This window comes from Typha angustifolia, chromosome 10 (assembly GCF_048772165.1).
Source record: "Typha angustifolia cultivar Huaian chromosome 10, ASM4877216v1, whole genome shotgun sequence".
Classification (NCBI taxonomy): domain Eukaryota; kingdom Viridiplantae; phylum Streptophyta; class Magnoliopsida; order Poales; family Typhaceae; genus Typha; species Typha angustifolia.
This window is the reverse complement of record NC_133248.1, coordinates 2,859,342-2,875,582: the sequence shown is the minus strand read 5'-3', so window position 1 is coordinate 2,875,582 and position 16,241 is coordinate 2,859,342. Positions and strand designations below refer to the sequence as shown.

General features: G+C 34.9%; 1 protein-coding gene across 2 annotated transcripts; it reads left to right on the top strand.

Moving 5' to 3' along the window:
• Nucleotides 1-427: 427 nt before the first annotated feature.
• On the top strand, nucleotides 428-6,089 carry LOC140768709 (uncharacterized). Of its 2 annotated transcripts, none has more exons than XM_073109086.1 (5): nucleotides 428-605; nucleotides 951-1,257; nucleotides 1,581-1,659; nucleotides 4,127-4,257; nucleotides 5,564-6,089. In XM_073109086.1, exons 2-5 carry the CDS (start codon nucleotides 970-972, stop codon nucleotides 5,798-5,800), a joined length of 735 nt encoding a protein of 244 aa, XP_072965187.1. In that variant the 5' UTR covers nucleotides 428-605; nucleotides 951-969; the 3' UTR covers nucleotides 5,801-6,089. The 2 variants fall into 2 exon arrangements, with proteins under 2 accessions (XP_072965187.1, XP_072965186.1); XM_073109085.1 differs by having other exon boundaries at nucleotides 430-605; nucleotides 923-1,257.
• The last annotated feature ends 10,152 nt before the right edge of the window (nucleotides 6,090-16,241 follow it).

The window sequence follows — 16,241 nt, the reverse complement described above, 5'->3', positions numbered from 1 at the left end:
ATTTTGTTGTTGTACTATGATGTAGGATATAGTCTAAGTTGTAGCAAATAGGCATGATGTAAAAATTTAATATTTTATTTGCATAAATATTAGTCAAATATATTGGTCGAGCCAATGAGATTGCGAATTGCTGACGTATCAAAATTTTGATGGAGTCTTTGCAGTTTTAGAACCATGTGCAGATGTGGTTGTTTTAAAAAATAAGCTTTGGTTATTCGATTTATCTAAAACCAAAAATAAATAAATAAATGAAAACCTTCGAGCCCCGAGCTGTGAAGGGATCCAACGGCGGCGGAGCCACGGATGCGCTTGGAGATGCGTGCGCACCTGTGGTGGGTTTCGTCCACGTGGATTTCCGCTTCTCCAAGTATCTTCTAAAGACCAAAAAGCACACACCCAACGGTGCCATTTCCTCTTCCCGTCTTTATTTAAAACCCCCAAATCTCTCTCTCTCTCTCTCTCTCTCCCTAATTTGGCTTCTTTGTCTCGCTCTTTCTTCGATGCTCGACTCGGCCTTTTGATCCCATTGAAACCCTAGAGGGCTTCTTCACGAGGCGAGGCTCGTCGGCTTCTCTCCGTTCCCGATCGTACTTTCGCGCCTCCAGGTCCGATTTCTGCGGCTTTCCCCTCTGTTTCTCAATAGGAATTTTGCGGGTTTTTTTTCGTGAGTTTTCGTCTATTTTTGTTGGCGTTTTTGGGCTTCAGTTCCTTTGCCTACCTTGATGGTTTCGAACTTTTGATCTCTTTTCTCGTTGGGGGTGGGAAAGGGATTTTGATGGTGGAGATGGTTCTTCTTACTCGATCCTGAAAGAAGGGGAATTAGGGTTACTGCGGAAAAGATTTGATTTTTTACTAGTTTTTTTTTATAGTAAATTTGAGGTTATGCATCGTTACTGATGGTACAGTTGTGGAAATTTACTAGGTTTTTGTTGGTGGTGCCGCAAAGGCAGGATTAGTATCGGCCGTAAGATGAGCACGCTTGGGGCAACGAAGCGACCGTCGAAGAGGCACGCGAGGGACAGTTCGCGCGCTAAGATGGTTCTGAACCTAGATCTGAATTCTCCGGCTCCAGTTGAGGGCCGGGAGGGGGCTTCCACTTCTGCTAATATCCGCGTCAATACTCAACGGAGTCGCAGCTTTGGGCGTCAGCAAGGGGCGGTGCCGGCGTTCAATTTGGGGTTGAATAATTCACCTATCGATGTGGAGGCTATCGATGATGAAGTGGAGATGGTCTTTTTCTCAAGATTGGCTCCTCAAGTTTGTTCCTTGTTCCCTGCTTTACTAGGAATTTAGCTTGTTTTCTGCTCTGTGAAGCTTTACCACAAGTTTTCTTAGTTTCTTATTGAACCTTTAGTCAGGTTGAAGAACTTGTTTGTTGGTAACTTGTCTCTAGCTGTATGAGATGAATCTCTTGTGCAATATGGTTAATATGTATAATTCCTACATACTTCTGCAAATAGATATGCCTTGCAGATTTTGATTTTGTCTCTTTGCTATTGAATTACTTATGCTGAGTTTTCTTTTATGCTTCATTTTCTTTAATATTCATGCCTGATTGTCCTCTTTATTTGATATTTCAGACAAGGAGCCAGCCTACAAGGAGCCAATCTGTCACAGTAGTTTTAGATGAAGATGTGGAGATAAATCCAAGACGCTCAGGTTAGTTATGTTGATATTGTGAAAACACCCATCATATGCAGGCGATCAAGCTACTGTATAATGCATATTCTGTAGGCAGGTGCTTTCGTGTGTGCATGTGTGGACATCCAATACAATATTAAAGTATAATTTTAATATATGGAATTACAAAATTGAAAATTGTTGGATATTAACATCTTAAATTACTTATTTCTACATAAAAATGTGCGACTACAAGATGTGGGTTATGCTTCAGGTGATCATTACCACATATTTTGGTATATACACCAGCTAAAGCATTTGTTTGTAACTAGAGCTGCCACTATAAGAAAGCTCTTTAAGTAATTATTGATTTATTACCTTAGAATTGCATAATAAATGTTGTTCTTTAGTAAATCTGGTGTGTACTATCTTATATTTCAGTGATGTTCCGGTTCATTTATATTTTAGCTTTGGTTAGAAATGTCATGCCTTGGCGGAAAAAGTTCATGAATTCTTTACTCACTTCTCTTGGTGCATACATCATCTGCTTATGATTTTAGAACTATCTTGTGTAAGTGAGCCGTATTTCTATGCAAAATTCAGGTTTTCCTCATCTCATAGGCTTCAATTCTCTTAAATAGTTAAAACAACCCACTTCCTTGGACTTCTATGTCTCTTTCATTTTTAATAACAAAAATAGCACCTTTCCTAACTATGATCCTTTTGTTAGTTATGAAAGTTGCATTGGATCCATGGATTTGGCCCAGCTAGCTTGTCCTCTCATGAACCCATGACCATGGGCTTCATAGCTGAATGCCAGTTTTCCTTGATGAAGCTTCAAGCCTTCAACTAACACAAGCGTCATGTTGTGGAGTTGACAGTTCATGTCGTGCATTTCTTTGTGCTTTGCAAGAAACAGTATTGCAGATATTTTTTCTTCTTTCTGTCATTTTTCTCAAAGAATAAATAAATGATATCTTTAAATTGATCAATAGTAGATAGAAGAAATTATCTGTTAGTTGTTACAATTGTTTTCTTGATAAAAATTATGGAAATCGAAAGGTTAAGTATATGACAAGCAATAGACCTTATCTTTGAGATTTGATAGGTTTTATCATGCATGATGTTATCCATCATTGGTCAATTAGGTAGTTCTCTCTATCTGGAGATGGTTAAGAGTGATTGGTTGTTTCATTTTGTAGGATTTTTGTGTGTAGGTGTGTTTTAACCAAAATTTATGCTTGCCAGGTAGCGCCTTACTGTTGTAGTCCTGTTGCAATTGACCTTAATTTGCTGCTTATTACTTGTGCAGTATCATTAAGTGTGATGCAAGATTGTAATATTGAAGATGGCAGATGTTTAGTGATAAATATTAGTATTTTGCAGTAAAAGTGGACGTCATAATGATAAGAAAATTTTGGGGAAGTAGAAGAACAGAAGAAAGAATATTTGGGCATGGAAAACCAAATCACTGTTATTCAAAATTTCAGAAATTGAAATTTGCATTATGTAACTCTTAGCCCTTGTTTACTTTGAGTTTAAGGAGGGTCCTTGAACTTGATTAGAGACCCTTAGGCCCTAACCAAGTTTAATAACCTAACATCTTTTTATTTTTTTTATTCTTAACTAAGCTCACTCCCCAATAATTAAAATAAAAATAAAATAAGTTTTTAAATATAAATTCAAATTGACTTCATTTTTATCTTTAACATGATTTAAATTTATCACTTTTATCATTAAAGTCAAAAGGGTATTTTAGTCCTTTAATTTTATATATTATTTATTTATTCACTTTTTCACATCATATCAAAAATAATAGTTACGCTTTACCGTTGTTCACAACCTAATACCATACTTTCTTAGCCTAGTTCAAAGTACCTAAATTAAGATTAAGAAATAAAGACAGTTAATTAAGTTCGGAACTTAGCTCAAACCAAATATAGCCTTATGGAATGAGTATTTATGGCTACACTTCATGCAATATCTTGAATAATAACAGTTCCAAGATCCTTTATTTTCTTGTCTATTTTGCATATGATAAAACTCACCATAGAATAACTTAAAATACTAAATATCATGTTCACTGTACTTTTAGGTAATTGAAGTGTTATATTCTAAGATTACAAGAATAATGAAAAAAATGGAATTATTGATCTAGAGCAATTGTGGTTATATCTTCATTTTTATGGCTTGCAATTCCTTCTTTTTACTGTTACCGGTCTACTGTTATTTCTGGTTTGCATGTCAATCTTATATTCATATTGTTAACTTCTTATATTGAGGGTTGCTGTATCTTGTGAAAAGTCTGAGGAACTAGCATTTAGGTGAATTTAGATGCATGGTGAAGGTAAAAGTTCCTTAATATTATAACACTAGTGCAGGCCACTCATTAGAAGAGAATGTTTGGTCTATAGTGTATTTAGGCTGGATGCTTTGCAGTTTGTCTATTAGTTTAATATTCATAAAATGATTTTCCTGCATATGACTAACTTCATTTTTGTTTCAGGGGCCATCATAGAGGATCCTGTGACCACTTTATCTCTCGGCACTCACAACAAACGTGAGAGGATACCACCAAATAAGAACATAATCAATTGTGATCTTTATTTAGATCTGGATGAAGGTTACAGTGCTAAGGTAAGAGAGTTCATTTTGTTATCTTTTTTGTGTTACTCTATGTCATGTTTTTCCTTTTCTACTTGATGTCTAAGTATACATACAACTTCCATTCACGAACTCTGTGATCTCCTTTAATTTTTAATATGTCCCAACTAATATTTCCTGAAAGTTACTCTGTTTTCTTCCTAATTCACTTTTGAGGTTGCTGATTTAGTTTACTTACTAATTTATATTCTAGACGTTGGCTACTTGGCCTAAGCTTTGGTATTGCACTATGAGTGCTTAAGTAGATTTATTTAGCCAGAGCTGATTCTAAGCAGTGGTAGTCGTGCCCAAGAAGGGTCTCAATTTTAGGTACACTGGTTAGCCAAGTCTAAATTCACAGTGACGTTGACCCTCCCCAAGAGAGAATTCAAGAGTGTAGTTGAGTAAGGGACATACTAAGGAGTGATGGTTCTGCTGCTCCTGTGTATGCATTCTTTTTATCTCTTTGTATATGACCATATATTTTTTTAATTTTCTTTCCAGTTTTTGGGTGCCACCAGCATGCATACAGATATTATGATTCTTAATAGTAAATACTAGCTGCTATTGTTATTGTGACATCCGGTGGCAAACAAATGGCCCTAGAGTCACTTCTTGTAGATTGACGAAACTAAGTTGCAAGCTGGTTTAGTTGTTCAGATGCTGAAATGTGTATCCTTCGGAATAATGAACTTAACTCAAGCTGGATTCTGTTAACTTTGATAAGACATTATTGTAAGTATATTAGAATTAGTTAGTTCAACTTCATTGGCATGACATCATGTTTTTCTATGTGGTACCTAACTCTTCAGTAAGTGGTTTGTGTGAATTCTAAATGTCATAGGTAATCTAGTAATGCCTAAACAACTTTGGAAGCTGACCTCAGCAAGTCAATTTTAAGGGAGCGCTCCACTTACCTGTGATAGTTGTCAGGCATGAGAGTTCACAATATGCTTAACTAGTCTAGAATGCTTTTTGTTACTGCTTTTCTCATGAATCAATTTTATTCATTGTGAAGTATAAGTCTGACATTTAACTGTCTTTCTCGGTACTAGAATGAACTTCTCTACGTCTCAAAGGTGTCCTAAAATTTAGTGAACTTTGATGCTATAGGCCAAGTTTCCATGTTGGTAGTGCATCTTATGAGCCAACTTCTTTTTGTTGATAAAATTAATTTTATTTTTGTGACAGATACATGCTTACCTTTATTTTGCTAACATTTTCACCTTCTACTCAATAAAGATGTGTCTTGAATTTGGTTTTCTGCTTCAAATTTATAACGACATAACCACATTGGCAGAAAAAGAATTCCATGCAACCTAATCCAGAACCTGTTAAAGTGGTTCCAAAGGAACCCACCTTTACCTGTCCTGTCTGTATGAACACGTTGGTTGAGGCATCATCAACTATTTGTGGCCATATCTTCTGTCAAAGCTGCATCAAAGCTTCCATCCAGGCACAAAAGAAATGCCCCACTTGCAGGAGGAAGCTCACTATGAACAATTTTCACCGGGTGTACCTTCCGACGACCGACTGAGCTGGCTACAGTCATTTTCTTTTGGAAGCCTCCGATCCATTAACTGGCAATGTTATTCTTCAATTTCTTCACCCTCTTTTTGTCAACAGCCCTTTTCGATTTACTCCGAGAAGAAATGTTGTTTTATGTGCTTGAAATCTATATTGTATCTCTACTTCTGTTCAGAATGCAATCATTTACAAAGGTATTTACTCCTCTCCACCGGGGTCGTAGAATTACTTTGATGTAGACGGGACACTTGCAGTTGGTTCTCAATAATTGTTAGAAATATGTATCCCGCTATTGTCCAGATCTTGATAACCCCTTGGTGTATTTTATCTGGAGAAGATTTTATTTGAAAGCTTTGCAGATCATATTCACCTTGATCTTTACGTTTGGTTAATGATAGCAAAACTGTTTATGCCTTAGTTTTGTAGGAGCCTCTTGGATGTCTGCGTAAATAGTTACGGGTGGAAACGGATTGGGTAGTGCTTAGCCACGTACGGGTTTACTTTTTGGGTCCAGATTTAAATATGGATATTAAAATTTAAATTATATCTTCACTTAAATGGATATGGATCAGATAAATTTTGGATAAAGGATTAGGTCTTAATCGATACAGGTCGAATTTTAAATAAATTAAAGCTTTTTTTTAAGGATAAATAACATAAAATATTAGGAGTTTAAAAAAAGTAAATCTTTTTACGTCAAGTATATATAGATTTAGTAAAATTAATCTCTACAAATAATATAGAATACATTACTTATAAAAATATTAATATTTATTATTTAAATAAGTAAATTATGAATTGTAAATATTTAAAAAGATATGCGGATAAATGGATATTTGATATCAGTGTTTGTATTCGAAGAATTATTTGACTCGTATTGTATTCGTATCCGAGTTTTTTATCCATATATGAAGTTTTTTTTTTCAAAATTTTTATCAATATTTGAATCCGTATTCTGGTTGGATAGAAATTTTTCACCCGAATCTAATTCTAATCAAGTCGAATAGCGAGTCAGGTCAGAATTAATCCGACCTATTTTCACCTCTAGTAATAGTCCAACAGGGGTTTGGTTTGAGTTCAGAGCTAGTTCCTGAACTTGGTTAGGGATCTTTAGTCATGTCTAGTAAGTAACTAGAGGTAAAAATTGGTAAAAAAAATTCTATTCAATCTAGATACAAATATTCTTTTAGAAAAAAAAAAAACTATGGATACAAATACATCTATCGGTAATTTTGTAGGATTCGGGTATTAAATATCCATTTAACTACAAAATATGAATAATGTAAAGTAACCAGGATTGTAATACCCAACCCTATCTCAACTTGATCCACTAACACCAACCCTACTCGGTTGCCTCTATCTCCATCTCTTCCCGCATCTCTTAACTTGTTGCCTGTAGCAAAAAATCTCAAATCCTATGGGCTACATCTCTCTTAAGCGGTAGCCCCTTCTATGCTGCTCTAGGCTACTCTATCTATTTATAGATAATTTGATAGATCAGATGTGCATGTCCTCTTACAATATTCTCTTATAATTTTTTTCTTACTAGACCTAAAATAATATGTATGCCGAATTTTGGTCCAATCTAGCTAACTGACTTCATGTTCCGATGGAATTTGAGGTTAAAATAATTATCTTAATTTTGTTCAATATTTACTAACATAGTTTCTGGTCTTTGGGAAGCTTTCACCCCTACTTTTCGGACATGACTTTTGAGATCCAATTTTACTCTGTTTAAAATTTGATACATATTATGTTAGTTTTTAGTGTTAGCAATGTGTGCAAAAAATATTCTTAAGTATTTGTGTTCATGTATATGAGCACTTTTACAAGTTTTGAAGAGTTTAAGTTGCCAAGTTCGAAGGACGTTCGAACACACCCAACAAGACGTACTTTGTAGGCATTTAAAAATTTCGATACCTATTTTCATATGTTTGATCGCAACCTATAGTCGTTTGAAGTGCGCCCGAACGCACATGGAATTCAAATTAGGCCGTTTGAAAGGGCAAGACTAGCGTTCTAATGCACCACAGAGATTTTACAAAATCTTATCTTTTTTTTTGTGACAAAAAGCTTAAGTCCTACTTCATTGAAAGAAAGCAAAACACCATATCAACCAAGGAAACCTTGAACTTAACAGTTCAAATGGGTAACAACAGAGTACGAGATATCCCCTAACTCAAAGTATCTCAACCATACACAAGTTTCAAACAAAAACAACCAAGGGTAACAACATCCCACATATAATTAAAACACCTATTCATTCCAAACAAAAAGCAAAAAACCTGCTACCAAAAGCAGAATCCACGCCCCTAGCCAAAACATAAATTTGTTCTTTTGATGCATAACACTATAAGCTCCCCGCCTTCTAATCCAAGATGTCTACCACCTGAGCCAGCTTCTTGGCCTTCTTTATCCTGTCATCTCCTTGTAACCCTACCCAGCAAAAGAATAGTGAGGTTATTTTCTGCTGAATCTCATTCCACTTTCTAAAGTTTCCAATTTCCAATAAACACTCTACTATTACTTCCGGCCAGATGCTCCATATTAGGGCCACAACTCAGATGGTTGTCCATTTTCTCAACTCCTTGTTCTTGATCTTTATATCATCCACAAACTAGTTATTTGCATGTTTCGGGGCATACATTATTCCTGTGGTCATCACTGCCCAACCTATAAGCTTTTTTGCATAATTACATTGACCAAATAGATGATTCACCATCTACTCTTTTGAGCAAAACATATAGCCAGTATTGCCAGTCTATCCCCATTTATACAAATTATTCTTTGTTGGTATCCTATTCTGACACATTAGCCAAAGGAAAGCCATAACTTTCAAAGGGATTTTCATCTTCCAAATCCTCTAGTAAGCCGAAGATATGATACCGCCATTATTTAAGAATAGATATAGGGATCTAACAGTATAAACACCATTACTCGCAAGTCTCCATTTGATCTCGTCATCCCTCTCATGAAAATAATACCACTACTTTCCACCATAGCAATCATATCTTGTTTATCCCTCTTTTGTTCATCCGTGAGCTGTCTCCTATATCAAAGATTCCACGTATTCCCATCAAAGACTTCATACAATTTAACCTTATTCTCCCAAACAATATCAAACACTTTTGAAAATCTAGTTGCCATAATACACTCCCCACACTAAATATCAGTCCAGAATCTAGTATTTTTTTTCATTCTTGATCTCCCAACTAGCTCCAATCTGAAATATTTACTTGTTTGCAAGATTTCCCTCCAAAAGAAAGAGACCCTTGGGGAGTTGATCAGATTAAAATCTACCACATCTTTTCTCGGATAATACCTTTTATAATTATTTCAGCCCACCAATGATTATCGAAGTTAAGCAATCTCCACCACAATTTTGCAAGTAAAGCCTTATTCATATCCAAAAAATCAACTATCCCTCGCCCACCAAACTCTTTCTTCTTACACATTATTTTCCAATTAACAAGAGAGTACTCATTCTTTCCTTTCTCTGTACCTCTCCACCTCCACGGGAAATTCCTTTTCAACTTATCAATTCTATTTTTCACTCACACTGAAATATTAGAGAAGGAAAGATAATATAAAGGAATAACACTTAATACTAAATTGATTAGAGTATTTCTTCCAACTCGCAAGCCTTTTCTCAACCTTCTCAATCACTGGGAACCAATCCTGTTTTCTCAATTTGCTATCATGTAAAGGCAAACTCAGATATTTTATTGGTAACTTTTCAACTTTGCAACTAAATAAGTTCGCAAACTTCTTCTCGTGTTCAGGATCATTGCCTAGATAAACCAGAGAGCTCTTAGCAAAATTTATTTTCAATCCCAACACAACTTCAAAATAGTATAAGATAAATTTAAGCACTCCAATTTCTTTTTCATCTACCCTTAAAAAACTAGAGTATCGTCAGCATATTATAAATTTATAATCCACTTAGGCTTCACATCCTTCCCTAGTCTTTTCAACAAACCTACTTCTTTTGCCTTCTTTATCACCTTGTGCAAACCATCCGCAGGTAAAACAAAAAGATAAGAGGATAAGGGATCACCTTGTCGTAAACCTTTTTTTTGCATTGAAAGTAATTACCCAACTCCCCATTAAGCATAACAGTTGCTTGTAACCGCCTGCGTAACCCACATAATCCACTTTTCTAGAAAGCCTCTCCCAATCAGAATATCTCTCAAATAATCTCATCTAACTTTATCATAAGCTTTCCCAAAGTCCAATTTCAGTAAAATACCCTCTTCTTTCTTCTTCTTGACCCCAAAAATAATTTTATGCGCACATGTCATTCCATCTAAAATATATCTTTGCTTGATGAAAGCACTCTAGTAATCATCAATTAGCCCACTAATGACCCCACAGAGTCTGATAGTCGAAACTTTAGTAACAATTTTATAACTGCAATTCAATAAGCTGATTGTTCTTGTATTCTCCCACTTTCTTAACCCAACTCTCTTAGAAATTAACATCAACATTGCATTATTCAATCTATGCAAACCTTTTTTTTTCCTTCAAATAGATCACAAAAGACCTTTAACAAATCCTTTTTTATCAGACCCCAAAACTTGTAATAAAATTTCATATTGAAACCACTAGGACCAGGAGCTTTATTAGCAGCCATCTCAAACATAGCTTTAGTAGCCTCAGCCTCCGTAAAAGGCTGACCCAAACTGTTTCTATCCTCCTTATTTAACTTCCCATTCTCCCAAATATTATCCTTCAATTTGAGTCTCTAGTTATCTACCTTACAAAATAACTTCTAATAATACTCAGTTATATGCCCTTTAATCATATTCATGTCACTCACATACACATCATCTATTAACATTAAACAAATAGAATTTTTCTTTTTTCCTTCCATTTGCAATCATATGAAATTAGGTAGTATTGTTATCTTCCTCCATCAGCCATTGCTGTCTTGATCTTTATTGCCATAACAATTCCTCTTCTTTATACATTTGATTCAACTTAAGAATTAAATTAGCTTTAGTCTCTCAATAATATCCAAGGCATTCAGGCTCTCAAGCCAATTGTTTGTCTATACTTGATCTTTTTTCTTGTTGTTTTTACTCCACCCAAGTCCTTGACGAACCTTCTTTATTTTTATTGTCCAATTCTCAAAAGCTTAGTATCCTCCCTTAGGAGCTGCATTTATCCACCATTTTCTCACTAATTCCTCAAAATCCTCCTTACAAAGCTAGTAATTCTCAATTCTAAAAAAATTACTTTGATGAACATTTATACCCGTATCAATAAGTAAAGGGACATGATTCGAGCAAATGTGTGATAGAGCCTTAATCAAAGTCATGAGAATAGAGGTGAAAACGGTTCGGATACGGATCGGATAGTGCCCAAACCACATCCGGATCCATATTTTTACTCCGGATATGGATACAGATACGGATATTGGACGGATAGCAAAATGCAAAACCATATCCTAACTAAACGGATATGAATATTTTTTGGATACGAATACGAATCGGATATGGATTGGATCTTAATCGGATATGAATCGAATCTTAATCGAATACGAATCAAATCTTAATCGGATATGAATACGAATCGAATATGAATCAAATTTAATCGGCTACGAATACGAATCGAATCTTAATCAAATACGAACACAAACTGGATAAAAAAATTGAATTATAATTGGATACGAATACAAAATGAATCTATTACTAGTATCTATACATAAGATAAAGATCACCATGTCCATGTAAAAATATAAGATCACTATGTTCAGGCTTAGATATAACAAAACGGGGATAACATTAAAATTCACAAGATAACACTATAATTCACTATAAAAAGAGGGATAATACTATAATTCACTATAACATAAGACCACAAATTCCAAAAACATAACAAATTAGCATCTAATGCAAAAATATAAGATTACCTTGTTCATGCTTAAATATAACACTACAATTTATTAGAAAAAGATGATAACACTATAATTCACTACAACATAAAAGCACCAATTCTAAAATTATAACAAACTAACATCTAGTGCAAAAACATAAGATCACTCCGTTCATGCTTAGATTTAACACCACAATTCACTATAAAAGAAAAGGATAACACTACAATTTACTAGAACATAAGACCACTAATTCCACTACAATTTCACAATATTTCATGACATATATACTTAGATATAACAAAAAGATGACCAACTTGTTCACATAGTAATAATAATCATACTACACCAAAACTTAAAAAATAATGCAAGTACAATAAAAAGACCAATAGTCCAAAGTGACCACCAATTCCACTACAATTTCATGACATTTCACATTTTTCTAATCTTCAATCAAGCCAACCGAGTAGTGATACACTTTAAAGAGGATCTACAAAAATAAATGAATGATATTAATTTAATTGTTGAACTAAAAATCCATGAATTGAAACATATCAAGTAATACCATTAATTGTTCATACAATTTCATATGCAAAATTCAATTTAAACATAAAAGATTGCATTACATTTAATCTAGTGAACATGCCATTGATTGTATATCAGAAACTGAAACGTGCCCGGATACTTCAGATTCTTCAACATCCTTAACAACTGATGCTACTTCTCCTAATAAGAAATAAAAATATATTGAAATTAGTATTTAATACTAATTTATAAAATATAAGAAAAATAAAACAATCAATACCTTTTCTTGTAGATCTTATCCAATCCTGAGTGTATACTAGAGCTTCCACGGCTTTAGGATCCAACCTACTGCGATAAGCATTTATTACTCGACCACTTATGCTAAATACAGATTCAGAGGCAATTGTAGCAACTGGAATTGCTAAAACATCACAGGCAATTCGTGATAATATATGATACTTTGCACCTTCTGTTTTCCACCAAGATAATATATCAAATTTAGTATTATTACGCTGCCATAGAAGTGAGCTCTCCTCAATATATAAATCCAAATCTATCTTAGGAGATTGATGTTGAGATTTTTCAATTAAAATTTACTCAAATATTCTATTTCTATCCACGTCATACTCATAAAATATAGCCCCACTACTTTGGAAAACTTCACTCGTGCTTACATTCACATCACGATCAAAAGTACGTGAAAATTTAGATTCATATTCATCAAGCAACTTCTTTATGATTTCACAAACTTCCTCAAGTTCCTTAACACCACCAAGAGAATAAATTTGAGGAAAGTAAAATTCCATAATACTCATTTTATACCGAGGATCTAGAAATGAAGCCACAGCTAATATAAGATTACATTGCTACCAATATTTGTCAAATTTCTCTTTCATTGATGTTGCCATAGAAAGAACAAATCCATCCAAACTTCTGCACCATTCTCTAATTTGCAATTGAACATCACAAAATTCTTTGAAAAATAAGTTAGCAGTTGGATATGAAGTTCCTGAAAGCAATTCAGTTATTGTATGGAAGGTTTTCAAACATTTGCATAACATTCTAACATTATCCCATTACTCATTTGTTAGATATACAGCAAATTTAATTGGATCAGCACAGTGAATCCTCTTGAATGCATTCATATAATATATAGCATCTCTAAGCATAAAAAAAAGTAGAATTCCATCTTGTAGGCACATCAATAGAAAGAGCTTTATTTATAGCTAAATTACATTCATTTACTCTCTTTTAAAACTCCTCCCACTGCAAGATTGAATTTCTAAGAATTAAGATGATATGACGAATATTTTTCATTGCATCCTTTAGTTTTTTCAAACCATCTTGCACAACTAAATTGATAATATACGTGGCACATCTGACATGAAAAATATGCCACTACAAACAAGAGATTGTTGATCACTTAGCCGACTAACCACATCTCTAACATAAACATCATTAGCACGATCATTATCCAGAGTTAAGAAAAATAGCTTTCCATCAATATTCCATTCAATCATATTCCTTAGAAATGCTTGACACAAATTTAACACTGTATGTCTCTCTTCTAAATGCATGAAATTTATAATTTATTTTTGAATTCTCCAATCATCATCAATGAAATGCACTGTAACACACAAATAACCCTTGTTCTGTCTAAAAGTCCAGAGATTAATAATAGCACTCATACGATATGAAAGCGAACCAAACATATCATATACGTCCTTTTTTTTGCTCAACATATAACTCTAAGATCTCTTTTCTAATAGTAATCTATGACTTTGTTGGAAAAGCAAGTTGTAGAGATTTTATAAATTCAAGAAAATACTCATGTTCTACAATAGAGAACGGGTATTCATGCATAACTATTGCTATTAGAATTTTTTTGCACTTACTTCCTCTTTATATTTGTATGACTCTAAAATTTCATCTTCTCCGACTCTTGCAAGATTAAGTAACAATTGTCCTATTTCTCTACTATGTTTATTTTTGTAATGGTTCCTTAAGTGTGCCGTTCCCATAGAACTTTCCCCATCAAATTGTTTCTGACAAAATTTGCATACTGCTTTACACTTGCTCATTGTTTGCCCATTAATTACTTCCATCACTTCAGCTTTATCAAAGTTATCCCAGACATCTGATGTCAATATTTTTCTCTTTGTTCTATCATCTTGAGTAACACTATTATTGGTGTCATCTTGAACTGACACACTTGTAGATGCCATTGCAATTTTCTCTACTACATTAAAAAATTACAGATGCCACTAAAAACATTGTCAACTACATTATCTTAGAAATAAATTTCACAAAACATGTTCCAAATATTGCAGAAAATCATAATGTAATAATTTATTCTGCTACTTTTGCTCACTATCCTTGATACGGTTGAAAATTTGAATAAATCCAGAATGTTATCACAATTAAGCTCGTGTCTTGTGCATCTTCCAAGGACTAAGAGGAAAATATTATTGATAACCTGAGTATTAAGAAAAAAAAAAGGATTCCTTTCTACTACTTAAACTAAGATATACAAAATTTTCAAACAACTAACTGTACGCGACAATGGTTAGATCATGGAGAGCTACCTGATGGAGGAAAGCAAAGCGTAGATGACAGACTGATGTACTATGAATAATGAAACTGCATACTTGTATGGTATTGACAAAATGGTAAACTAGAAACAAATGTAGTACAAACCAGAGCCTGAGGATCTCAGCCTATTCCAATACAAATTGAGGAAATCTACGAAGAATGAATAAGGGATACGAAGATATGGCGGTAAAAAATGCATATCGTTCTCCAAAAATTCATAAAATACCTGCTGGTTGTCGGAGTTACTGGAGTTACCGGAGTTGAGGATGGCATCGAATGGTCGGAGTCGCCGAAGATACTGGAGTTGATGATGGTCCGGGGAGCACCGCTGGTGTCGGTGGAGAGCGTAGTTGGGTTTGGAAGGCATTACTGCCGAAGGGATCAGATCTAAATCACTCGGCGGTGTGTGACGATCCAAGCGACAGAGATCGAGGCGAAGGTACCCGGCGACGATGGTGATGATCGGAGGCAAAGGTACCCGACGACGACACCATTGTTGTTGGTCAGAGAGACCAAGACGGGGTCGCGGGACGGCGGGGGTCGATGTTGAGAGTGAGGGAGAGATGGGGATGGGGGTTGATGTGGTGAAGAGATAGTGAGAGTGCGGCGGCTTGATGTGGTGAAGAGATGAGGGTTGACTGTTGAGGAGTTAGGGTAAGTTGGTGGGTTGGGTGTGGGTTTTATATTAACGGGTTGGGTTAGTTTTTAAGGGTAGGATGTTTGTTAGTATTATATAGTATACGGGTATTCGGATGTCCAATATCTGAATCCGTATCCGAACATATATGATATACTCGTATCCGTATCCGGATCCGGATATTTTAATAAATTGCTATCTGTATCCGTATTCGTATCCGTATCCGAATCCGGACTGGGTAAAATATTTGGACCCATATCTGATCCGACTCAGGTCGGTTACCAGGTCAGATCGGATAAAATCCGATCCATTTTCACCCCTACATGAGAAATATAATGTTCCACTCATTTGTCACAAAAACTCTATCCAACAAAGCCAGCTCCGGATTCTCTCTCATTTGACCATGTGAATTTTCTTCCACACAACGTAAGCTCAAGCAATTCCAGGTCATTTATCATTTGTTAAAATACTTCCTCTCTCTTCCTCCAGTTGCTCTACCTTTTCTAGTAGTATTGAATCTGGTGGCACTAAAATCACCACCAATTATTCACTTCTCTCCCTTCCACTCTTTTATTCTATTCAACTACTCCCAAAGAATCATCTTTTCCTTCAAAGATTGCGATCCATACACATTTGCCAAGACCCAATCCATCTTATTATCTCTGTTTTTTAGCTGCACTGCCATAGAATGCTTAAAAGTAGCACTATCCAGAACCTCTAACTTGTAATCATTTATACCAATCATCATTCCACCGGAACATCCAGATGCTAGCAAAAATTTCCAGGAGGTGATTTGACCTCCCCCCAATGCTTTCATACTCC

Excerpts from the sequence above, each read along its gene's own strand:
- LOC140768709 (XM_073109086.1), top strand. The coding sequence starts at position 970 with ATGAGCACGCTTGGGGCAACGAAGCGACCGTCGAAGAGGCACGCGAGG. Across the intron at positions 1,258-1,580 it reads TCTCAAGATTGGCTCCTCAA|ACAAGGAGCCAGCCTACAAG; the intron begins GTTTGTTCCTTG and ends TTGATATTTCAG. Across the intron at positions 1,660-4,126 it reads GATAAATCCAAGACGCTCAG|GGGCCATCATAGAGGATCCT; the intron begins GTTAGTTATGTT and ends TTTTTGTTTCAG.